Consider the following 26,949-nt stretch of genomic DNA (forward strand, 5'->3'; position numbering starts at 1 on the left):
TAGTTTCATCATGAACATTGCGAGGCAAGGAGCCGTGTAGGACAAAATTTTAACATCAGAAAATTTAATTTTTCAGCTAAAAAGCTGGACCAATTTTTTGGACAAAAGTGATAAAATTTGAATAAAGCGGAGTTTATAGACATTTATTGAGGCAGGTTTAATGCCATGGAGACTGCAGGATACGAACCTGAGGTGTCAAGATCGATGCTGGTTGATCCAACTTCAAAAACTCCTTATTCAGATGCCACTCAGGTATAATTTTTTTTCAGCTTAAAAATAAGTTTTTAGAAAACTACATGGTAGAATAAACTTTTTTTAGTTGGGTAATCTCCATCAGTCATATTTGTAAAGTCCTGTTTTAACATTTTTATATTTAAATTTTTTTAAAAATCACCAAACTTAGTAACTCAAAATCAATAAAATATTTATTTAACTTAAAATTAAGTATAAAATAGATTAATATTGATTTTGTTACAATTTCATTTAAATTTTAAGTCAAACTATGCTTTAAAATGGAGCTTAAGTTATAAAAAAAATGTAGCTGTCAAAATAAATATTGTGTGGCCGCGTAGAGCCTACATTACTGTCACAGTGACCGCGTAGATACCATAGTAACTCTAGACTCAGAGAGAAGGATCAAAACACTATTATTTTTAGTAGCACAGCTATACATATAATTTTAGTCTGTCTTTACATCACTCTGGTTAATAAGATAAGAAAAATAACAATTTATACCTTTTTTATTGCCAAGTTTTAATGATTTTAAAACAAAAATCCATACTTAGACTGGTAGTCACACAACCGCCTGTCAAGACTGGTACACACACACACACAAATCTGCTTTTGTTTTTCTTATAAAATTTCATATTTATGAAAAACACATGATTTATCTCTACAACATTCCACTGTCCTTGTTTTCTTTAATAATTTCATCAGTTTATCATTGCTGCGCCGCTACCCATGTTCATAATTGTGCTTGTTATTATTTTTATTCACATTCTTATTATTGGAGCATGAAGAGTAATGTCTAAACACGACAGAGAATATTGCATTCTTTGCCCCCAACTATAATATGCTTATTTTTCATATAAATTGTAAGGTGTCAGATATATTATTCATTTTTTTCCATAAAATATTCTGATTTGAGCGCGCTTATGGGTCTTTTTGCGCATTACTTCGACACATACAGCAAATAAAAGTGGTCATAGTTGATATGTGATGTACATAACTATAATGGCTAATTTCTATGATATGTTGTCGACAATCTGACCAAAAAATAACAGCATAAAGGTTTAACATGAGTGGGTGAAGCGCGTCTCTAGTAGCCCAGCAAAGATCTATTGATTTTTTATGTTTTTCTTTCATTATTATTGATGTGTTTTTGTACCTTGGTCAGATATTTGTTTGTCTACACCTAACTTTGGCCAGGGGCGTGCGCTAGGGTGTGATGGTCTTGTTTACCTCCTTCCCTCTTACATAGTTTTTATATTTTCTTTATATCCCCCAAGATGTCACCCCCCCCCCTCTTCCCCTCAACCAATAATTGATATTATACTGGGATTAAAATTTTCTATGCGCTTCGCGCACCCCCGTTAAGACTGAGTGCACGCGCCTGCCTTTGCCCATACATAAATATGACATATCAATGTAAATTTAAAAGATAACCCTCATATTTTTCAAATTTTAGAACTTCTACCCAGACATAAAAATGATAACTCAATAGGGCATAAACTATGTTTTTGTTTGGAAAATATCCTGTCTATCTTTTCTGCTATTATTATATCTACGTATGACATTCATGGTGTTCTAAATATGCTTATAATAATGATTTTGTCAGTTTCAGCTAATTTCATAAATGCCAAATAGTCGACAAAGCTTTAATGTCATCACAATACATTCGAAATCAACTGGGAATGTATCATTAGACGCGTGATGTTGAATGTAGAACAAAATAGGCTAATATAAACTTTATTTGATTTTCATTCAGTTTCTCAACTGAAATTTAATACCTAATGCAGGCAGTTCTAGCTGCAGCAGGGAAGAAGAGAAAGGACAGTAGCGTTGATAACTAATCTGAGCCAATTTTTTCCTCATTCCATTACTATCATATGCAGAATGTCGCATGCAATCATTAAGGAAGATTAATTTAACGTTGATTGTCCTTTCCCTGATTTTACAGATACAAAGTTTACAAAATTTATTTATCAATCCGAACAATTTCATAAATTTCAAATGTTTTTGTTTTAATTATGATAATAGCTTTGATAATATAGGTATGCCTATTTTTGCACATTTAGAGATATCTCTTAAAATATATCTTGATAGATATACCAAACTTAGGTTTTTTTTAGCTAACACGATTTTACAAATCTAATTAAATTAAAATTTAAAATACATGTTTGCAATTGAGCTAAGATTGGACAGATAAGAAAAAAACATGCCATTTTTTCCCAGATTTTAATCAAATCATTAGTAGCAACAGCTTAAAATTGTATCATATATCAAAAAAATATTTAAATTAGATTTTCAATTTTTATTTATGTTAATATTAATTTTTATCAATGACTTATTTTTTTATTTTCTGACTAACAGTTTGCTGTTGATGATTTTCAATCTTCAAAAATAATCAACCTGACCATTCATCCTTTAGTAAGTTCTATTACATAATTCTAATTTTGAGATTAAATTCATTGTTTTTAAAAATTTGATAATCCTCTTTAAAATTGTCTAATGTAGTGAAGCTACCTATGCATAAACAGGTTTTTTTTCCGCACATCCTACTGTAAATGACGGGTTAAAAAAGATAATAAATGTTCTTTAAAATTTTTTTCATTCAATCTTAATGTGTAAAGCTTCACTTTTTTGATGAAAATTTTTACTTGGTATTACTGCTCTACTTTGGATATTTTTGTTCTTGTTGCTTAGGATGTACTTAAATAATTTTAAAATATTTTTGAACAAAAATATGGCTATACTTAATATTTTTTGTTGTTGAAATTTTATCTACTCACTTACATTTTGTTCTTTTCACTGAATTAAATTATAAATAGAAGTTTTAACTTTAAGAGTTGTATGATTAATTGTATGCTAAACCAAAGAACACTTTTAAAAATCTTGTCTTTTTTTAGCTGTTAAAGTTCTATAACTAATTTGAGCCCTACAATCCTCGCTTTTTATTCTCAAAAAAAACTAAATTTTAATCATTTAATTAGTTTTCAAGATCTTAGCTTTAATAATCATAAAACCTTACTACTTTTCTAAAGTAAAAATTAGCATTATTTTACTTAGGTCTTGATACTGGAGAATTTTTTTTTTCATATGAAATGCGACAATTCAAGTAATTCCATGATTACGAGGAGTGGAGGACAATGGCAAAATAAAAAATTATTCCTCCAATTGCGAAATGTAATTGACTGCCTTTTGCAAATATTAGGAGAAAGAAAGGGATGTAGAATTGGTATAATTCTTTCCTTCCCTGTGTCAATATACAGTATGTACTGTCTGTGCGCAAAACTTTACAATTTTATTTGGCATTTTTTATCCGAAAAAGACCTGAATTTTAAAGATTATAAAATGCATTCATGTATAACAATAGATGAATAGTCAGGTGACTTATTTAGGCCCTGTCTAGACTCAGCAAAACATTGAAAATTTCTATTTTGATATAATTAGGCAAGGTTTTAATTTTTATTTTTATCCATCCATATTGCTCAATACTTGATGTAAATACAACGATGTAAATACAATCAATAGATGATAATACAACTGCGAAAAGCTCTATATTCAACTTGCAATTAAAATTGTATATATTGATTTTTACTTGAAAACGTAGTAAAAAGTTGTCTAAATTTATGTTCACAAGAAATGTGTTAAAATTAGAAAAACAAACAACATTTTTACTCCCCACTCTTTCAAATTTTTTCAGGGGGGGGGGGGTATAACATTTTCTTCTTGTATTTATTTTAATTAACTTTAAAAACCAGAAATTTACTCACATTAAATTGAGGGGAAAGATTAATTTCTACTTAATTGTCCTTTCACTGTTACCTTAATCTTCCCTTGTTTTGTTAAACTGAGATAAATTTTCTACTTTTTTACTCAGATCCAGGGATATAGAGAAAGTAGTATGGAAAAAAAACTTATCTTGTCCCCAATGTATAAATTGTGCCCTAGGTCGCTAAAAGATATTGGGAGAACAAGTTGTGGAATAATAATTTAACCACTATTGTCTTATCCCTTCTCCGGTTGTTTTACTTGTTTAAATTTCTTGTAATTTGCAAAATGCGTCTTACATAACGTGATTAACAAGAAAAAACAATTGTTTGTAATTAAAAAGGATAAGTATGTCCATTATTGCGCAGCTATAACTAGTAACAACATAAAAAGCAAATTATATTTTAATTTTGAAAGGTGTTATATAAATCATTTTCTTAAATTGTCAGGTAAAATTTTAAAAAATGAGTTTTACAATTTTTTAAATTCATCAAATAAAAAAAAAGTCATGATAAATAACTTACTGATATTCGATGATAGACGTGAGAAAACACCTTAGTTGTAGAGTAGCTGCACTTCAAGCAAAAAGTTTCCTACTGCACAATTAAGAAAATCTTGAGAAGAAAAAAAACTGGTGTTGAAGTGATAACTAAAGTTGTTAATATTTAGGGCTAAAAATCGTGCACTTTTAATGGGATATGGGGGGAAGAGGGGCTTGCCACATGGGGGGAAATGTGACCCTAAGACCCTTCCTAAAGGTGTGTTTTAGTGGTAACAAAAATATATTTTAATATGCTTTTTTTGTTGAAAACTGGTAAAAATTAATGATTTTATGATAGGAAAAATTTGTTTTTAAAAACATTTTTAGAAATCTAAAAAAAAATCAGCAATATATTTACTTTTAGGAAAATTCTAAATAGTATATGTATATTAATGAGTTTTTGGATAATACTACTACTTATTATTATGTAATTCCGGGTCTTTTCAATTTCTTTTTTTGCTGTGCTAAACCCAGATAATCTATATGGGGTTAAATTGGTCTGAGCTGTTTCACAGTGAACCAAATATTATCTACCTTTTAAACAACATTATTTAAACTAAAATATCATACATTCAACAATTTAGAAATATTTGAGAATATTTTTAGTTTTTATATGTGTGTTTGTATGTTCTGTAGGATCTCACAAATATCTTAGTATTGGTTCATGGCCTAGTTTTAATAAACTAGCCTATGTAATAAAAATCTATTAGCCCTTAATAATAAACTAACATGAAGTGAAGCCCCTCGAGACAAGGGGTGAAGCCACTTGTATATAATGTATTATGTAACATATGATGAATATATTTAACGACAGCTCATAAATATTTTTCAGTTTAACTGTTAACTGTAAACAGAGTATCAGTGATTCAGTATTGATAATTAATTGTTCATAAAATATGCAGGATGTCAGTAGCGCAGCAACTCTATTACTATGTCATGTCCATATGTCGCTCTGTCATAGAAAGTTCATAAGATTTAATATTGTACATTATACCTGACTCGTGTTAGTTTATTGTTACTGTGCTACTTCTGATTTTAATTATTCTTGTTATAAGTTATTAATTTTGTAGTATAGTTAAGGCAGGATTGCTTTCATATCGCCGCCGTCAAAAATAGATTTAGAAGGGTTGGTGAGTGTGTTTGGGGAGTGGAGGGGAGGGGGTGGGAGGTGTAGTACTGGGGTTAAAGTGGCTGTATGTATGACTTTTAAATGGCTGCCTGTGACTTTGAGTGGAAGGTAGTGTGAAATGGCTGTTAAAGTAATCTACAACCTTTGATTTCCTATAATTTTAACCAGCTTCAAGAGGCATAATTTACTTCAAACACAATCCATTGTTCTATCTTTGCTTTTAGTGGAGATTTAAAGGGCAAATGGAAAAATGAAAATAATGGAGAAAAAAGGGGGGTGGTGGGGTTACACTCTCTTGTGTTTTAATAAGATTTACATTTACCAGGGATTCCGGGATAGGAAAAGACAATGGAAAATAGAATAATCTTCAAATTCATTAATTTCAGTAAAATTCTGCCATATTTGTTTGTAAATATTAAGAGCTAAAAAGGGTTTCAGATTAGATTATCTGTCATATTTCTTCCTGACTTTTAGGGTTACCTAACACATCTAAGGTTAAACTATATGGGGTGCCTTCGTTTCTGCAAGTGTTGCATCATCAAACTAATAGAATTTAGTCTAAATTAAGCAAAATGTCGCAAATCAATAAAAAAAACTCTTTTATTAATGTATCTTTATGTATTTGTGCAATTAAAAAAACATACGATGATGAGATTTGGGGCAGTATATGCACACTAGACAATATATTGGGTAAGGAGATTATTATTTTTAGTTGAAAGGAAGGGGTGGGGAGGGGAGGAGAAAATTATGAAAGAAAATACATAAAGGGGTGTAAGCAGTGGGATTATCAGATTTTAAAAATATTAAAGTTAACAAGGATGACAACATTCATATAAGGAAAGATTAGATATTATTTAAGCTTTAAGATATACATGTATATTTAGAATCAAAATTATTAACAACTCTAATACTGTTGATTTTAAATTTTACAGACGACAGATAATTTAACTTGTCTAAAAATACTAAAGATTTTTCTGCGACCTATAGACCCTAACTGAAGGGTAGGATGCGCTTTAAAAAATTTAAAAGGGTTCGAGGGAGGGGGGGGTTATGAACGGGCCTATTGAGGAAATTTAAAGGGCGCTCTAATAAGCCTTCGGTTTGTCTTGCTACCAGAGGGGAAATTTGTCAGCATTTAGGAGGGGGATTGGAAGGGGGGGGGGGTATGTTTCTAAATAATAGCTTTTAACCCTTTCCAAAGTTAACAACATATCATTCAGTAATGAATGAAAGGGTGATTTTAAAAGGGGGGGGGGGGAGGTTAGAATCAGTTTTAATATCTCCGATTTTTAAATATAAGGTTTGATATTACCTATATGTTTTTAATTTTTATTTAAAATGTTCCTTAAAACGCAAATTTTAAAAATCAAGTGTTAATCAAGATAAAATATTAAAATTAACCTAAAGCCCCCTCTGGCAAATTCATCCCTGCCTTAATTGGGAAAGGCAATTAAAGAGTGGTGAGTTATTGATGTCAGATAAGGAAAGAGGGGGGGAATAGTGAGAATATTTCACCCTAGTAATTCCCCCCCCCCCCCTTACATACCCTCTTGTTTCTGACTGTTACTAACCAACTGTTCCCTAATATTCATCATATTTTGACAATTGCTAAAATTAGAATATTTTGTATTGAATTACACAACTACTACTGTGTTCTCTTGTTTCGCCCCCCTTGCACTCCCCCTCCCTCATTTATACCTATCAATCTGTACACTCTGCCAAAGTTAGAATAATGAAAAGATTCTCTTTTCTTTCTTTAAAAAGATAATCTGACACCTTTTTCTTCCCTAATATGAAAATAAAAATTAACAAAACTACCATAAGTTTCTTTCTCACTTTCACATTTGTATCTGTTGCCATTATTACAGTATCATTATAGCGTCAAAATTTTGCGAATGATTTTGATAATAGTTGCTAACATTGTTTAGAATGTCGACAAGTCATTAATACATGTCATATGTGATCACTTTTATTATTCACTTTCTGTCGGCAAACAATTTTGTTCTGGAATATGTGAAACATGATTTGAGTGGCTTTTTTTGTAGCCTAAGTATTTATTTTCAACCACCCAACTAATATACTCTGTGCCTTATTTCTATTTCTTTTGCCCTCCCTCTAACGTCTTATTTTTTATTATTGGGTTGTTTGCAGGCAGGGAGAGAACATTGGAAATTAATTTTCTCTCTTTGATCCCTTAAGTTTTTCTAAACCACTAATGTCAGCAGAGTGTCCCACATAATTAAGATTATTAGAAAATTATCATTAATTGTTCTATCCCTGCCCTCCTGGATTGTATGAGTAACTTAATGTATTTTTCCACATGCAAATCGGAAAAATTTCCATTACCTTAATTTGTGATAACTATTCTTGTATGTAAACAATGTTCTCAAGTATCTCAGCAATAATAAGGTTACAATTAGATTTGATGGCTTAAAATGTTGGGGGGGGGGTCGTCAGAAGCAGACAGACGGACAGAATGTAAGTTATCTATCTTTAATAGCATCCGAGAAAAAAAAGTTTCTTTTCAGAATTTCAAACTCCTTCAATAAATATTCGAAATCTAAACTGCAGCATAACATGGTTGCTAACACACAATACAGTAATACAGACTGACACAATAATAAAAAAGTAGCTTAGCTACTAAAAAGTGGAAATAAAATGTGGAATCTTTGATCAAAATTGTGAGAAGCACATTATGTCTGATTTTGAAGGAAAAAAGCGGAAAGTTGAATAGGTTTGATGTATTTCGGTTAGAATTTTCAAACTTTTATGTGATTAATCAAAAATTTTGCCTCTATCATTTTATGTTTCACATTTTCTTGGCAGAATTTTATAATTTGGATAAATATTACAAAGATTAGTTAGTAGCGTGTAATTATGTGTAATTATAAATTGATTATTAATAACAATTATTTTTTGATAATGAAACAAAATGATGTATTGTTTTTGAGTTTTTATGCAATATTTTTTCAAAAATATAAGAATATAAGCAAATACTAACTTTGATATTGTAACTAACTATATTTTTTGATATTTTAACAGCCCAAAAATAATAAAAACTTTTTTCAAAAGGATGTTCGCCATTATTTGCTTACATTAACCATTCTACTAATATAAAACTAATTTTTAGAAACCTTTACCAAATTATATGAAAAAAATATTTTGAAATAAAAAAACTATGCAAAATAATAAAAAATAGTACGCTGATATATTCAGCTGAAAATTAAATGATTTATTAAAAAACATAATAGATGAGCAATTAAAAAGCATATGTAAAAAGTATTTATGCTAAGTCTGGAAATATTTTAAAATAAATCCATCATTTTTTTCTTGTGTTAACCTTTGAACTGAAAATGTGTATAATTAAAAGCTTATGTTAATGTATTGTAAAAAAAATCAGGGGTCGCCATCCGCACAATATAAGTACGGTCTGGCAGCTGATTGTTGTATAGGCCATACTTATTATTGAAAAATGTTAAAAATTTAACGGCTAAAATACAAAAAAGTTATTCTTTAGCTTTAGCTGCATATTTTCTAAAAAAAATGATTGTTTTAGGCCGAACTTCAACTTTTTTGTCTTAATATGGCTGGCTAGCGTTTAAGTTTTTTCTTTACATGTCTTACACAATGCTGATTTTTCAAATCTAAACTGGCGGCCGCCCATCCCCAACAAAATGTAAAATAGTAGTTTAAATAAAAACAAAGGTCAATTACACTTTGTCTTCAGTTTTTGGTATAAAAAGAAAACTGTTTCATTAATGAATTTAAAGATTAAAATTAGAAATTGAAAATTATTTTTAAAATACACCTCTAAAAACAAATGTATTTTTTTATTTCATGATACTTTTTTCTGAGATTAGTAGTAATTTATGTAGGTGACTCCCTTTACATAGATTTATTCACACAAATTTTACTAATCTAGAAATAAGCTGTGTATGTTTGTCTGTGTGTATGTATATGTGTGCAGAGAGCTAGCATGCAATTATTTTAAAACCTTAACAAATTTTCTCCTGATTTCAAAGCATTATGAAAATATAATAACACAATTATGGGATTAAAAAAAGATGCCATTACTTGAAAAAATAATGCATCTTTTGAAAAGGATTTTATGTTTCTTAAATTTTCCAACTTTAAAAGCGTAGCTTCTCTATAACTAAAAAATCTACACATACACTTACCCTTACTGTATCTGTCTAATTGTCATTTTAAATTCTATATACTGAACATGATATAACCTTATACACGTTTTTCTTTACATTGTTATTTTTTTTGAAATTAAAAATACGTACCTACTAAATTTGAACCTTTTTTCCTTGTTTTATCAATTTTGTTATCAAATTCAAATGTTTATGTTTTTCAATTTCCTTGAAGCAATGACCACACAAACATTAACATATAAACATAAACATTATACTTTAAATTTGGTGTGCCTTCAATTCTGCATAATAACATATTCGCCTAGTGTTTCATAAGCTGAACATGCTCTTTTAAATAAACTAATAGATACTCATCTGGCTTCTAGGGGCTCTGTGTTCGTAATGGCAGAGAGGCCCTAAACCATCACAGGACTTATGTGAAGCTGAACCAAAATAGAGAACCCAATCAGTTCAGTGATTATTGAGTTCTTAAGCTTGAGACAAAAAAAAACTCTTACTACTTTATATAAAAGAATAATGAAAATAAGAGTGAGTGAAAGATCAGTTTGAGTTCATGTAAAGTATTTGCGGTTCTTATCTTAAGATGATGTAATACAACTGTACAAGAGCGGAAGTGATATTACACCTTCAAATATACTCTCCATCTAACCCTCCAGCCTGAATTTACTTTTCAACTACTAACCCCATAACTTTCAGGGAGGGAGAGGACTATGCAAGATTTAATTTACACCATTGATTTTTCAAACTAGCAAAGGCAGAATTTAATAGATAAGAAATAAGGAAAAGATTAATATATCGTCCAATGTCCCATCCTTGGATCCCTGTCGGGCTTTAAAGACATTTAAAACTTAGTGGGGCAAAAGTGGTAATTTAGCAGAATTTAGCCAAGTTGTTTCTGGCAGGAAATATTTCTAGTAGTGCAGCTACTCTATAGTTAGTGCCTATCTGTTCCTCACTATGACATAGTGAGTTTAGTTCACTATACCTTTCTTTCTTGTTTATAAAGTATATTGCTCTAGCCTACGTACGTATTAAACACACAAAAAATATTAAATTGGCCGTTCATTTGATGCACATTATGATCAGACTGTATTACTTCTACTGTTCTTTTTCTATCTTAATGTTGTTATCATGCTGTTTCTGCGCCTTAAACGGGCACTATTATCCTTGTTTCTATGTAATCCGCCGCAAGATTTACTGCATACAAAATCTCTTTTTCAAAACTAATCTTTTCAATTTAGGGTCTTAAACAATTTTGAATTTAGTATAATCTGGCAATTTTCTACAGACCTACATACACATTACACAGGGAGGGGATGGGCAATGGTGCTGAAAAAATCTAAATATCTTTCGTTCTCTATGTAAATATTTATTAAAAGCAGAAGTTTAATAATTTAATTTGGGGGAAAATTCTATGTATTGTCTTATCCATGTAGATTAATTTAAGGCAGATTGCACTATAAGAGAGAATGGAAAGTAAAATGAAGATTGAAATATGAAATTATTGTGCTTATTGTGCCGTCTAATTCTTAAAAAAATAATTAATACCTTATAAAAAAAACTTTTTGAATGATTTATATTTATATATTTTAGCATGTTATATGAATATACATAAAAATAATGTACTATACATAGACATAAAGAAAGTGTGAGAGAGAGAGAGACTGTAAATAGTTTGATTGGCTATGCACCGCTGAACATATCACTGGCAAAAATCTGACAAACCTCCCTCCCCCCCCCCCTCTATCTGTATGTACCCGCCTTGCCAAGTCACACTATTAAAGCCTCACTGCTGAATACTAATCTTCAGCTTTGAAGGATTGGGCGGACATTTTGAGTCACAAAAAACTCATTTGTGTAATTATTTTGCCCAAAAACAAAAAAAAATACACAAAAAAGACAAAATTGCCTTAAATTATGTAAATTTTAAGTTAAGTGATTAGCCTCTGCTGAGAAATATTATTAGTTGACCGACAAGGCTAGGGTTCAAATAGTTTTCTCAATAGGAGGGGAAAACAAAAGATATATGTGCGCGCCGCTTGAGAAGAAGGGGGGGGGGGGAGGGGAATACAATGTCTAAAGACATGCATTTCTATCAATAAGTGACATTCTTAATTTTTTACACTTCCAACATTCATAACAAAGTTAACAGCTCATTAGTTGCTTTTACATAAATTTTTTAGCTGCGCAGCTGCTCTCTAACTAGAATATGCCAAGGGAGGGGGAATTGGACTGTAAATTATACTGATCCCTAAAGTTTTATATACATGTAGTCATATTTGTTGGTGTAAAAAACTGAAGATACTTTTATAAATCTTGATTATGATTTACAAACTAATAATGTCCAAGCTTTTCCAGTAGCAGTTTTAATTATTTGCAAAATATCCAAATTCAAAAGAATAAAATGAAAAGAACAAATACCTGACATTAGAAAAAATGACTGCACAAATTGTTGTTTGCATGTTATAGCTGCGCTAATAACGGACACAATTGTCCTTATTAACATACATTTATGCAAGAATTAATAGGCATATAATCTAGCCTCCAGACCTGGGGAGAAAAACTAAATGAATAGAGATAGGTGGGCTATATTGGGAACTGTACATTTTTTTCCAGGTTGTACTTACATATTACAGATACTTGCAGGCACACAGGGATGGAACAATGAATGATAAATTAATCTTCCCCTTTTAGTTATATTTTGCTTTTGGGCCTGTTAATATAGATCCTTAAAACTGCCACTGTTGTATCCCTTCCTCGATATATGCATGTATTATTTGTAAATATCTAATATAGATATATGCTAGAAGAGCCAAATATTTTGGCCATCTTTGAAAATAGAAACCTGAATACCTGGAAATTTCCATTTGAAAAAATTATAAAAAACAACTTTTAAAATTTCTCAGAAACCACAACTTTTACCTTCGTTTTTGTTATTTAACAAAACTTCTATCAAGCTTATGATGTAGGCTTTGTCTTCCGACAAACATAAAATCTAACTTATTTAATCCAACATGGCAAATTCTTTGGTACCTCTGGTATATTAAGCATACACATAATATAGAGATAGATAGATAGATAGGAGAGAGCTAGAGAAAAGCAAGAAACTGAAAGAGAGATATAGAAAGATGTATAGAAAGGGAGAGATAGAGAGATGGAAGAAAATGAAAGATTTGCTTGGCAAAGAGTAAATGTAATATGTATTATTGGCAGGAATACAGGGATAGTCCAATGGAGAATAAATTAATCTTTTTTTTAATCCTCATTACTTCAAAATAGTTTAAGTCTATATAGAGAGGTAAACTAATTATTCTATTTTTAATTGGAAAAGATTAATTTATCTTTCATTTGTTTATCCCTGTATTCCTGAAGATTGTACATATATCCTAAAGATTCTTGTCCTTACTTTTCCCCTGTTTTCCTCAAAACATTACCTAGTTCTTACAGGAAGGGAGAGGACAATACAAGAATGCAACCCTTTTTTTTCTTCCAAATATTTCTATCATCAAAAAGCAAATTTTTACAGGCAATAATTGAGAGAAGGGGTAGAGGAAGATTAATTTGTAGACCATTGTCTAATCCCTGCTGTACCTGTGATCTATTTATAGTACATATTAGTATGTATGGTAAAAACTGTTCTCAACTTATTCTATATTATTGGTTTATTTCTTAACTGGCGTCTTTGCCCTTAGCATTTTTGGGTCTTGTGTTGAAGATATAAAGGTTGGAAATGGCATAAAACCATCCCGATATATTCATTAGAATCTTACAGATCTGCCCCAAAAGAAAAATAATGTGGAGATTGATATATCTACCATTTTTCTATCCCTCCCTAAATAAATATGGACCCAAAGTAGACATACACTTATGCATATTGAATAAGTTAGGCTCACCACGACCCCGAGGGTATAGTTGGAAAGTCTGAGCTTATAATCAATCATAGATTCTCTAGTCCTATATTTCAAACAAGAACAAGTATTGTCGTCTATAGCGCAAATATGAAAGCTAAAACCGTGTTAGGTATAAAAACACTACCAAAGCATCAATAAACATCAACATTATGATTTCATATTGTAGATTCTATTGCGATTAATTAGATACTAATACTAATAATGATCTCTTTCTATACAAATTTTAAAGAAAAATAAGTTCTTTCCACTATTCTTAATAATTTGCTTTTTAGCACAATTATGTAATAATAATTAAACACAAGTAGATTGTTGATATTTTAAGTACAGTCAAAGGCAAAAAAAAAATAGCCTTTTTTTTACACAGCTTGAGCACTTAAAGAGTGGGTATAGTGGGTAGATTTTATTTTCAATTTACCTATCCCTAAATATGCCTAAGTAGCTATAAATATTGCTTAATTTCCATTTATATGTAAAACACAAGTGTAATAACTTATAAAATCATATTTCTGTCAGCGTAAATACTCCAAAACTTTATGATAAGTCCATCCACAATGAAATTATATTCTGATAGTGAAGTTTTTGATTTAAATGTATTTTAATTCTCATGCTAGATTAGGATAGGTTAAGGAAAGCCCCGAGGGATGGTCACGTAGGGAAAGTATCCCAAATGGGGGGGGGGGGTTAGTCCAATAATAGGTTTGAGTGAAATCACCTGATCATTTGGCACATTCTTTTTTCGATACAGTCACAGCACGAAAGATTGAGGGGTAAGATTGAATGCTAAAATGTATAAATCATCAAATAAAAATCCACTCACAGATACTACAGTGATTCCTGAACTCTGTGTAGATAGGTATAACTTGATAACATAAAAACTTCGTTACTAAAGGAGGTAATCGTGCTTGATTTTCAGCACATAACATCAGAATTATCCAAACATTAAGATTAAGCACCAATAAAAATTATTTAAAAATGAAAGTCACTCCACGTTATTACTTATTAGTGTTGATTTTATGTTATTTATCGAGTTATTTTCTATTAGGCACGTGTTAGTATTACTGCAGCAACGATTATGGACTAAAGTGTAGGCCAAAATAATTTTTAGAAAGTTTATTTTCAAAACAAAGCTGCCTATGTTTAAAACCATGTATCAACCAAATCTTTTTAAACAGTACGTTATTAGTTGTTGGCCACTTTAAACCTGCATACATTCTTGGGCTGTTTGTTCTCTGTCATCGCAGCTACTATATTACTAGGTTATATTAAATGTCCTTGCATCTGTTGCAAAGATTTTATACAAAAATTTTATAAAAATATTCATTAGAGATAAAATTGAATTAGAAGTGAGCTAAATTACTTTAAAATGTTTTAAATCCTACTTAAAATTAGCAGCATGAAATTCAATATTACAATAAATTTATTGTAAATTCGTCAGGGAGTAAAAAGGATTTGGTTTAAGAATAGAATATTTTAAGAAATATGCATAGATATAAGACAAAAAAAACCCAGAAAAGTATGTGTAACAGCAAAATAATGATAGATTTTTTTAGATTCAATTTTGGATGGTTAATGACATGAAACATTTCCTAATTGTAAAGTTGTCTGATCTATATTCTAAAGCACTGTTGTGATCAGAAATGGCAACAGATAATTTGTTGCCCGCAAATAAAATTTTTAAAATGTATCTTTCTCTCAATTCTTGAGAGAAATGTATATCGCAACTAAACTTAATATTTATCTGAATGAAGAGTAATAAAATTGCCTAGAAAAGGCTGCTGAAAATAGCGTATCTTCAATTCAACCAAAACATGTTTTTCACATTTTCAAAAATTATTAGAAATACAAAAATAAAGCTTCTCAATTTACCCATCCTCTATATTTTTTGGCTATTTTCTGAATCCGAATATATCAATTTCATACTATCAAGCACACCAGAACGACAAATTGCTACTGCTTTTTTGCGGCCGTGATAGACGACTGTTGAAAAGTGTGGGCGGGTGGAATAGTTATTGTGGCATCAAACAAACAATCCAGTTGTTACAGTTGGGCAGACGTACATTATTTATATTGGTTAGGTAATACTTACTTTTGCCAGATATTGATAATAAATGAAATACGTGTATGTTAGGAATTAGACGCAAAAAAATTTGATTTTACTAATATTTTATTGAGAATATATAATTTCAGCTGCCCAACTATATAAATTATAGTTTATTCTGATAAGGCCCAGATTCATTTTCTTTGAATGGTTATGGATAATTTTATTCAGCCTTTTAAACAAATCTTGTCTTATTAACGTAATTGTCAAAACACAATTTCAATAATTAATGTCGAATCTATAGCATTTTGGATTAAATGAATTTTGAAAAAAATGTATGTTTTGTATTACTTTGGTAAATATTAAGAAAATCATAGAAATTGTCACGTAAAGCTAAGAATGGGGATAAATTTTCATCAATTTAAGTCTTTTTGAATTCTTAAATTTTTGTGTGTATGTCCAGTATTTAACCCACTTCCAAAAAGGAGATTAATTTGCACTAGTATTTAAAGAAAGGACAATGGGATATATATCTTCTTTCCCCAATTTTTCTCTAGTTTTACTATTATATAATTCAAATCGATTTAAAATGCTGATTTTATGTCCCAAATCGCAGCTTTGAGCTTTGACAGAAACGATTATGCAATACTTTTAGTTCTCTACAGTCGAGTTTAATAGGTGCAATTCTTATAAAAAAAAGCAGAGCTAGAAGCAGCAAATAGGTGTAAAAAAATGACGTCATACAATACAAATGACCAATGATAGGCAAGTAAACATTTTAATTGACCAATGTTAAAATATAAACTGGCCTTTCATTGGTCATTTGTATTGTATGTACGCATGTCTCAATTATACTGTTCTTTTTTGAAAAATTTAAAACAAAAATTGCCAACTGACATTACAATTTTAAAAAATTGTTATTAGTAATTGCTGCTATTGCAAACATTCGTCCTTGTTAAATCATTTTATAACAAAAATTATGACGAATTTTATAAAAATAAATATTTATATCCAATACTAAATATATTTATCCAATAATCTGTTTATAAATAATTGTATAAATCTAAAAATATCTTAATCCTGGTTCAAACTGTGCACCTGTCTATGATATCTATAAGTGAAGGTTATGTTGCTAATTTTAGTTTGCCAATAAACAAAAAAGATACACCTAAGTAAGAAGAACGAAGTATGACAATTCGTAGTAATAGAGAAGCTATGTTTATTTTGAATTTCTTGTGACTAATGATCATGCCTTGCGATGGTATGATGATAAGCTAATTCAGGGTCTATTTGCATACAGTACAAATTTTGGTCAGCTTTTTAATGTATTACAATGTACAAAACAAAACCTAAATCTAATTTAGAAGCAATATTTAATGATATGAATTTGTACTTTTAAAACTTGCGTACAGTATTGGTGTACTGACTGACTGTAATCATTGGTATTGAATGCTGGTAAACCAAAAGAGTTAGAATCTAGACCAGTTTTTCTTCACTCGACTGAAAAGAGAGGCAGGCAGTTGAGCAGTTAGATAATATTCTCCTTCCTTAATCATTATGTTTACCTAATGGATTTTCTAAAAGGATAACTATGATAATAGGTAGCACTGCAATTGCAATCTTACAGCATATTCAGTAGAAAATGGATCATTTAATTTTGATATTGAATATTTTATGACTTCATTTTTAAGATCGCACAACTAACAAGAAAGATTTACTTTGACAGATAATGAAATATCAACATACACCTATTAAAAACCTACAATACTTTAAAACAATTTTAAAGTATTTTTTAAGAAAAAGCATATTTTTTCATTCGCCTAACTTATAACTTAGCTTTTCTTCGGTGTTTTCTGTTAGTTATCAATCATTGGAGTTGTAATCAGGGATACAGGGATAGGACAATTCTAATAAAATTATTATACAACTCATTTTTACCCCAACTACTACAAGCTAAATTTTACATAGAAGAATTTTTGGGAGGATAGATTTATCGTTTATTGTCATATCCTTGTTTTGGAGCTGAATCTTTAATCCTTTCAAATATAAAGAATGCTGATCGCTCATGGTAATTTTGGACAATAAATAAACAATTTTTTTTTTGTATTTAGAATAAAAGAATTTATAAATGTAAAGACTAGTAATTTATATCCTTCGTACAATTTTTACTATTCCTATTTTTTTTTAACCATCTTGCAACCATCCTATTTGAATTTCTTTTAGCATATACAGTCATTCTGTCATTGAATATGCATCATACACTATCCGAAATGACCTATATTTTTTGTTGTTAATTTTCTGCTCTAATTCAGCAATGTACCTTTGCATTTTACGTATCTTCAAATAAAAATTTCAATATATTTTTATCAAAATATTACTTCTTCTGTTAACATCTTTGATAGTCACATGCTCTTTTGGTTAGAAAAATTAAATCTGTACTTTCTGTTCTTAAAAGTACTTTAAATATGTAAAAAAATCAGTTAAAATGATGTTCAAAGTTAGCGCAGCATCCTTTAAAATTAAGAAAATCAGCAAACTCTAATAATATTTCATAAATGCAAAGAATAAAAAAAGCTCAGCCACAGTTTGTGTTTGTTTGTATCAGTCTGTACAGGTGTTTCCGTTTGCACGGGAAAAGTGTGTGTGTGAGATTCAAAAGACAGGAATGTTCAAAAAAGCCTTTTTAAATTAGTCTAAATAAGTAAACCTTACAGATTCTGATCACAGAATAGCTGCGCTTCTTAAAACATGTATTAATATGCTAAAGATGAAAGAGGGAGGGTGGGCCACAAAAGTTTATCTTTTAACAAATACAATTTTACACTTTTTGTAAGAATTTTCATGTACATTTCTCTCTCTCTCTCTCTCGCTTTTAGACTATTGAACCTACGGGTTTTTATCATGTTGTAGTTAAAAAACTAGAACACTCTAAAAAAAATGCCATTGAAACGTTAAAACAATATAATTTTAAAAATATGTAAGTGTCAGACAAGCACGTATTTTTAAAAGCGAAGCTTTTCTATAATTATTAAAAGCGAAGCTTTTCTATAATTAGGGTCGGTCCGTCCGTACGTCCGTACGTCCGTAACGGATAGCTTTTTTCGTTAATTTAGGCATGTTAGAATTGTCCTATCGATTTCAAACTTTGCATGATGATTCCTTTAGTAGTTAGGTACGATTTAGAAAGCGTAGCAACTCTATAATCATTACCAAAATGTCCGTACGTCCATTTTAAACATGTTGATTTTTTTACTTTTTTAACAACAAATTTTTATGTGATCAAATCATCGGATTGGTCTGATTTTTTGTATATTGATTCCTGGGACAACAAAGTATAATGTAAGAAGCGAAGCAACTCTATAATCAAGCCCTAAAAATGTAAGTATGTCCATAAAAATTATCCTGTATCAAGCAGTTTTACAACAAATTTACTTACAATTTTGCTTTGACTCTTATAAATTTATATTATGATAATTAAGTTCTAACACTATACAAGTGTTAATGTCCGTTTGTCCTACCGTTTCAGTGCTTCGCTTTTATGGATGTTGTCATCCTTGTTTTATAGAAAATAAAAAAAAACTCTGTTTCAAATGTCAAAGTTGTCAATTTTTTTAGATTTATTTCCTTTTTATATGATCCTGTTTCCCTATTCAAACAAAGAAAAATCCGTGGATACACACCAGTGAATATGATGATTCCCAATGATTTGCATAATGGCCTAAATATATAAAACTTAATACATTTAAATAAATCTTTTCAATACAATATACAACACAGGGCCCTCGGGGTCATTGACTACCACCAGACAAAATACTTCAGACATACAAGGGCGATTATGTCCATTGAAGTAGCGCATCAAAAACAAGAAAGTAACATTTTTGATTATTTAAATTATGGAACGCATTCTAAATCAATCACATGATGTATGCAGTTGTATTTTGATATAATCTGCCCATAATCTATATTATGTTGACTATTTTATACCTCACTCGGACATACAGACAATTCCTGGTTATATAGTTGCTATGCTAACAAAAAAGGTAGCATTAATATTTCATCTATTTTTGTTTACATTTATATTGATTGTTTGTGTTTGTGTGTCATTGTTATGGTTCTAATCCTTTATAGTTCAATCAAATGTCAGATTAAGTAATTGTGTACAATTTTTAGTAGCGAAGCTACTTTTTACGTAGAAATTGTATGTTAGAACGTCTATACGTTACTCAGTTTTTCAACTTTGACCAGAACATGTAGTGTGTCCTATTTCTAATCTAATTTAACTTTAATGAACTGATTCCATTATATTCTTCTAAAAAGTTTCACTTCATTTGCTATGCTACTTAAGAAAATAACTCTTCTTGTTCTGGTATAAATTATAAAAAATAGACACTAGTGAACAGTTGAACCAAAAATAAATTTTCAATAGTTTTAAAACTTTAAGAACTAGAATCTAACTTTAAAAAAGCTTTAAACAAAACACTTACATACCAGTACATTTGATATGGACAAAAATCAAAGAAAGACAGACAGACAAACATCCTAATACTGTGATGCATAGAAGAGAAGGGTTGACCCGCAACTTATTAAAAACTCAAGGTTCACAGAAAGCGATGAACTTCAAAACTTTTTTCTCTCCAAAATTTTCCGAATCTTGGAAAATTTGTGCAGAGCGTCAGGGATTCAGGGACAAGACATTGGAGTATAATTTAGTATTTCCTAAAATTCTTAAGTGTGTTATAGCTAACATTTATTTAGGGAAAACGGGTTGTAGATTATTTAAACCGTCATTGTCTGCCCCCTCCCTGCCAGGGCACAGACAGTTGGGGGAAGGGGGGGGGGGTACAGAGTCAGTTGAGAGAGTAATAAGTAATGGAGGAGGGGGGGGGGGGGGAGACTGGGTGGGTTACTAATGACACGAAGCCAACACGATTTGAACTGGAGTTCATGCATTAATTCACAGAATCATTTCCTTTCCCATTTAGTCACAACACCTTTTCTAACATAACCTTTTTTTGATTTATTTTTTAACAATTTTGTTTCTATTTCAGACTAAGAAGCACAAGAAGAACCATGTGAAGAGGCCTATGAATGCGTTCATGGTCTGGTCTCAGTTGGAGAGAAGGAAGATAATTGACAGGAATCCTGATGCTCATAATGCTGAGATATCCAAAAATCTTGGTGCTAAGTGGAGAACCCTGACTGAGGAGGAGAGACAACCATTTATAGATGAAGCTGAGAGACTTAGACTACTTCACCAGAAAGAATATCCAGATTATAAATATAAACCAAAGAAGAAATCCAAATTTCCGACGCCTGTCAAGTATTCAGTGGAACCTCAAAGGAAGCTGAAGGCTGTAAAGTTAAATTTTCAAAAACAACTGGGGGGCAGATTCCAGAGCCAGGCCAGCAAACGGGCGGCCTCTGAGAAACTGACCCTGGTTATTAAACAAAAAGAACTGACGCCACTCACTCAAATTCTGAACAGAAATCTTGTCTCGGATTCACTGGGCAAGAAATCTTTATCCTCAACCACTACCAACAAGTCTTTTCAACAAACTTCTACAAATTCATTCGTTAAAACAGCGGCTGGCGGCAGGAAAGGCAGCCAGCTGCAGAAATCAAATGCTGCGGAAAGCAGCATAAGCTTCAGTTTATTCAGAGCTGTAGCGGCAAGTCCCAAGACAGCCGCGGCAAAAAGAACAAGCAACAGCAGCGGGAGATCAAACAACAACGGAAGCCCCGCGGCCAATGGCAGCATCAGCCGGAGTAGCAGCCTCAACAGTTGTGATACGCGCAGCAGCTTCAATGGCAGTGACGGCAGCAGCCGGCCTCACTCGCCCGAGTCAACTGTCGCCGACGACACTCCAGTCCTTCACCCCATTCTGAACAAGCGCCTCAACATTGAACTTAGCTCAGGTCTAGTCAGCAGCACCACTAACATCTCAACCATGGCAGCGGAGAAGTCGACAAAGAACATTCTGAGTGAGGCGGAGGACCAGCTGCTGCAGATCAAGCAGGAGCTCAACACAACTGACGACAACTGCCTGGTGGACCTGGACGGCCTGTCTGACCTGATGGAGGTACAATGCCCTGACTCGTGGGAGTCCGGGTCATACTCGTCTATTTCATCCACTTCCACCTCGTCAAATTCGTCACATTTTGAGTTTGACGCGCGCGACTTGGTGGACATGCTGCCCAGCTCCCTGCAAGCGGAGTACGACTGGATGGACAACATTATGCGCATGACAAGTTGAGACAACTGACCCACATTGACAAAGCCTCAAAGCACCTACTAACAAAGGTTGTTTAATAAAACATGAGGCGATTTTCCAGATAAATTTGTCATTATCAATCCTCTTGTTTAGAATAAGACAAGATTTAACAAATCATTCACAAATGAAGCTGTTCTCTTATTGCTAGCAAAACGAAAAAAAAGATTATTGGCTAGAGCACTACAACTAGAGATATGTCTGAGACAAAGCCGAGGAATGCAAAGCGTTTAAACATTTTTTTGTGAAAACTCAGCTAGTATGTAGAAAATATATGTTCAGACCAAAATGCCAAAAGCCGCCAATCCTTCACTTTCCAAATTTAGTCATATTTTCTATTAAGTCTTTTTTTTATTCTACCTAGCCATGATGTTTTTTTTTGGGTGTTTGACACTACACGCGGCAATATTTTTGTTCTTGGCTATATATGCGTAGAAACCTTTGAAAAGGCCCTTGCAAATATGTATTTACATATTTATTAAATAATAAATTCTAATGTAACACAGGGCGCATTAGCTGCCAGCTAGCCGTTAAAAAAAAGCCGCTTTTGTCGTCTTTTTTTTCCTAAAATGTTTATTATCAGACTGGATGTCTGCTTCCAGTTGAATTTTATTTTTTTAGCGGTTTTTTAGCAGCTGCTGAGTCCTGTTTTGTTTATATAATTTGCTAGTATCGGTGCTCCTTCATAATGCCATGTTAAGAAATGAATTAATTTGTTTCTATGCATATTGATAAAAAAAAGTCTTTCCATGGTCTCTGGTAGTTTTTTTATTATTATAATTAGTCGGTTCACGTCTGAAAATTGAAGATTTGTTAGTTTCGCTAACTTTTTATGGCTGCTAGCGGCCAAACGGCCTATACATAATCTGAAATCGTCACGCCCAGTTAGGTCAAAGAGCACTAAAAAATGCCAATTTACGCGCATTTTTTTTGGGTTTAGGCTATTTCAAATTATTTGTAGCCCTTTTGCTTAGTCGTTTAGCCGCTATCAGCCCTGAAAGAAAAAAACACCTTTCTTGATATTTCCGATTTGACCCAATTATTCTTATTATTATTATACTTGTCTAGAGTAGAAAAAAACTATTTATACCATTCATATTCTTATCAAAAAATAATTCTTATATAATTATATTAAATATTCACTATGTTATATTAATGCAAGTAAATTTGTTTTTTTTTAAATAAAAAGTCTAATTACTTTTTTTATTGCACAGACTTAATTAAAGTTTTAGCTATGAAAGGGAGATGCGCGCTTTAGCATTTTCAGCAGATAATGTGATTAAAAAGATCTTTAATACTTTAAGCATTCTTCTGCAAGATCTCCCCCCCCCCCCTTACTTCAATCTGAAAAAGCTCATGCTCTCATCCCCCTTTTCTGTAGAATTTTTCTAATTTAATAAAATACAAATATATAGTTAATAAACAGGAGAAAATAATATTGTTTCAATTTTCTACATTTTCTATAACTGAAAGAATAAAAATAGTAATTAAAAATAAGATGAACCAATACACACAATGTACCTAGACTAAATAATACATCCTGTTAAAAGGTGTGATAACTGATCAGCATTGAAAAAAAAAACTTGCAAATAAGATTTAATGATAATTTTAAGCAGCGTGGACTGAATTAGACCATTCCATTGTTGTAACCCTATAATTAGATATTTTATCTATAATTATAAAGCTTAATTTTGAGATTTAAAATTAATTAAATTTGGCACGAAATTAGCTTATCGTTTATTGCTTGGATCTTGTGCAAGATTTAGTAAGAAATTTGCCATTTTTCTTATGCTGTACGGAAATCATACCTTTAGTTAAAATGCAATCATACTAGTGGGCTGAGATGATAATTTCTTTGTCAAAAATTCAATTATTATTTCCATAAAAACAACACTTTTTGTCAAAAGTAATTTTCTTGTAAAAAAATGTACTTAAATTTCAATTAAAATTGTTTACAGCCACTAGTTTTTAGCCGGATCAATAATGAATAATTATCAAAATTAATTAGGTTTTTTTTGTTGCTGTTGACATGTTTATTCTTGTTTGTTTTTTGATACTTATTATAATTGAGAAAAGACTGTGTCCAGGAGCTTTAGTTCTAATATTGTCCACATTTTAAAAGCTAAACATTTAATCAGGGATCAACAGCTGCCGCTTTATAACAGCCGTTTAGCGGCTGGGATAAAGGCGACTGCAAAACCCTGGCTATAACAACCATCTAAATATCAAAATTATGTTTATTTATTATTATGATAGTTTTTTTTAGCTTTTATAAATGGCCTGTGCATCTGAATATGTACATTTACTAGACATGGCTTAATCATGGTGGGCATTCACTGCCGCATAGTGTTTCATATTCGCAAAAATACATCAATTCAAATATAAAAGGGGGGAGGGGGGGGGGGTCAACTATCTGAGATAGGAAATTAAGGGACAGTTTATGCTAATTGAATAAAATGTGGTTCTGGTGTTTTGCATTATTATGAAACATGTGCGAAAGTGAATACACACCCCTAATCATACCTTGAAATGCATTGTTTGCAATGGGTTGGGCCGCTGAAAATAATCTTTACCAGACAAAATTGCATTGGGCCAAATCGTATAAAATTTCTTAGGATAGCTAAGGGAGTCTTACATATTCCTTTTTATTTTTGTAAGGCTAAGGAAACCCTAACTCCTAGGTTAACCTAAGAAATTTTATAGGGATTGGCCTATTGTCTATTAGAAATTAATGAAATATTCTTGGAAAAGGGAAAATTTTCTTTTGTCCAACTTTTTGTATTTTACAATACATTTAGTTATAATGTCATGTCTAGATAAACCTTTCACACAAAAAAAGTTTCAAAAATAAGATTTTGTGTATGATTTTTAAGATGCTAATTTTTAGAATCTTATTAATGGAACTTTTTTATATTTAAGTAAATTTTTGTAATCCTGGCAAAACTATGAAATCAAATAATGATAATTGTATTTAAAATTATAGTTTTTATCCAAGCTCAGAAAACAAAACTTAAATTGATGATTTTAATAGAGATAAATTGTGTTAATTTATGTAAATCAAAAACATAAGTTTTTAATAACTAAAATTGTGTAATATTCTTAGTAGTAGCAAAGCTACTCATTATTCAAAATTGAGCGTTGGAAAAAAGCGTTCTGATGATAAGTTGACAAGTTTATGTGATATTGAAAAAATTGAAATAATTTCTGCTATGGCTAACTTGTGAAATAAAATATATGTGTCTAAATTTCAAATATTTTACATATTTTCTTCAATAGTTCGACAGGGACAATTTTCTCCTCTAGTGTAGTAGCGCAGCAATAACAAGCTGATAATATTTTGAATGGAAGAAAATAACTTAAAATAATAATACATCACTTAATGAGACATAAACAGAAATATTTTTGTCTCTACATAGTTAAGCGGGGTGTATTCATCCCCCTTGACACTGAAAATACAACCGTCTCGTCTATAATACACCCCCTCGATTTGAATCTATTAGGGTTGGTAAAATTTTCAAAAAAACGCTCCGCGCAACAACTTGGTGAAACCCAATGCTCTAAAGGCTCCCTACCGTTAAAATAGCCTAAAACCATACAAAGCCTAATCAAAAGAACAACAAAATTATTCGAGTCGTTTCTCAAAACCTTCGTTTAATATTTTGGGATAGAACAGTAAACCATAATAAAGTAATATTTAATTAGGAAAATCTGAACTGAAATTCTAGTATACGTGATTACTTTCTACATAGATACTAGTTGTAATGTCATTATTGGAGAGGCTTTATAAGGAAATTTAAGGCTTAATTTCAATGTAAATATGTCAGCAATACATATATACATAATTTAACCTATTACTAGTAATGTTTTTTGATTAACTAACGGACTAACTTAATTAAATTGTAGGTGTGCGACTGAAAAATGTGTCGAATAGTTGTAAAAATGTGTAAATTTGTTTGTATGGATGAACTCTAAATGTTTAAGCCATGGATGGGAGGAGTGAGAGGTCAATCTACAATCCTTTTTCCTCCCAATATTTACAAGCTAGCATGGAAGATTTTACTCCTGAAATTTTGGGACAAATATTTCTATGTTGCTAAGTCGGCAAATCTCAGTAACGCATCCGGGGAGGGGATGGGTTTGAATTTTGGCCCCTTTGATGTTTGTAACTAAGGGAATTTTAATAATATCTGCTGCTGCAAGACGCGTTACTGTAAATGTAATATTTGCTGGTAATGCCTTGGCATACAAAAAGATACAAATCATTAAAGAGAATAATTAGGACTATACAGAGAGGTTAGATGGAACATTGCAAGATAGTTCATGTTCTCTCATTTGTTGGCTAAAAAATTATGGGGTCTTTTATTTAATCTTGATAGGGTTGTACAAGCCTACATTTTCATTTTCTTCACCCAACAAGGATGACAACATCCATAAAAGCGAAGCCCTGAAATGGTAGGACAAACGGACATTTGTATAGTGTTAAAACTGAAAAATCGGAATATAAATGAAGCAAAATTGTGAGTAAATTTGTTGAAAAACTTCTGGATACAAGATAATGTTTATGGACATACCAAAAATCAGAACAATCGGATAATTAGATCACATAAAAATTAGTTGATAAAAATGTAAAAAATCAACATGTTTAAAATGGACGTACGGACATTCTGGTAATGCTTATAGAGTTGCTAACCTAACTACTACAGGAATCACCATGCAAAATTTGAAATCGATAGGACAATTCTAACATGCCTAAATTAATGAAAAAAGCTATCCATCTCAGACGTACGGACGGACCGACCCTAATTATAGAAAAGCTTCGCTTTTAAAAATCAAATCTAATATTCGTAACTGGGAATGTACCACGTTATTATGTCACCCATTGCCTTGTCCCTGGGAATCTCCTGGAATACC

The 26,949-nt window shown here is 31.2% G+C and overlaps 1 protein-coding gene across 1 annotated transcript; it reads left to right on the plus strand.

The window, feature by feature from the left end:
- Positions 1-25,290, plus strand: LOC145323935 (uncharacterized). The gene is made up of 2 exons (XM_080166543.1): positions 1-252; positions 20,818-25,290. Exons 1-2 carry the CDS (start codon positions 166-168, stop codon positions 22,021-22,023), a joined length of 1,293 nt encoding a protein of 430 aa, XP_080022669.1. The 5' UTR covers positions 1-165; the 3' UTR covers positions 22,024-25,290.
- The last annotated feature ends 1,659 nt before the right edge of the window (positions 25,291-26,949 follow it).

The sequence above is a fragment of the Acartia tonsa genome, chromosome 1 (assembly GCF_053477335.1).
Source record: "Acartia tonsa isolate MP-2025a chromosome 1, ASM5347733v1, whole genome shotgun sequence".
In the NCBI taxonomy this organism is placed as follows: Eukaryota; Metazoa; Arthropoda; class Copepoda; order Calanoida; family Acartiidae; genus Acartia; species Acartia tonsa.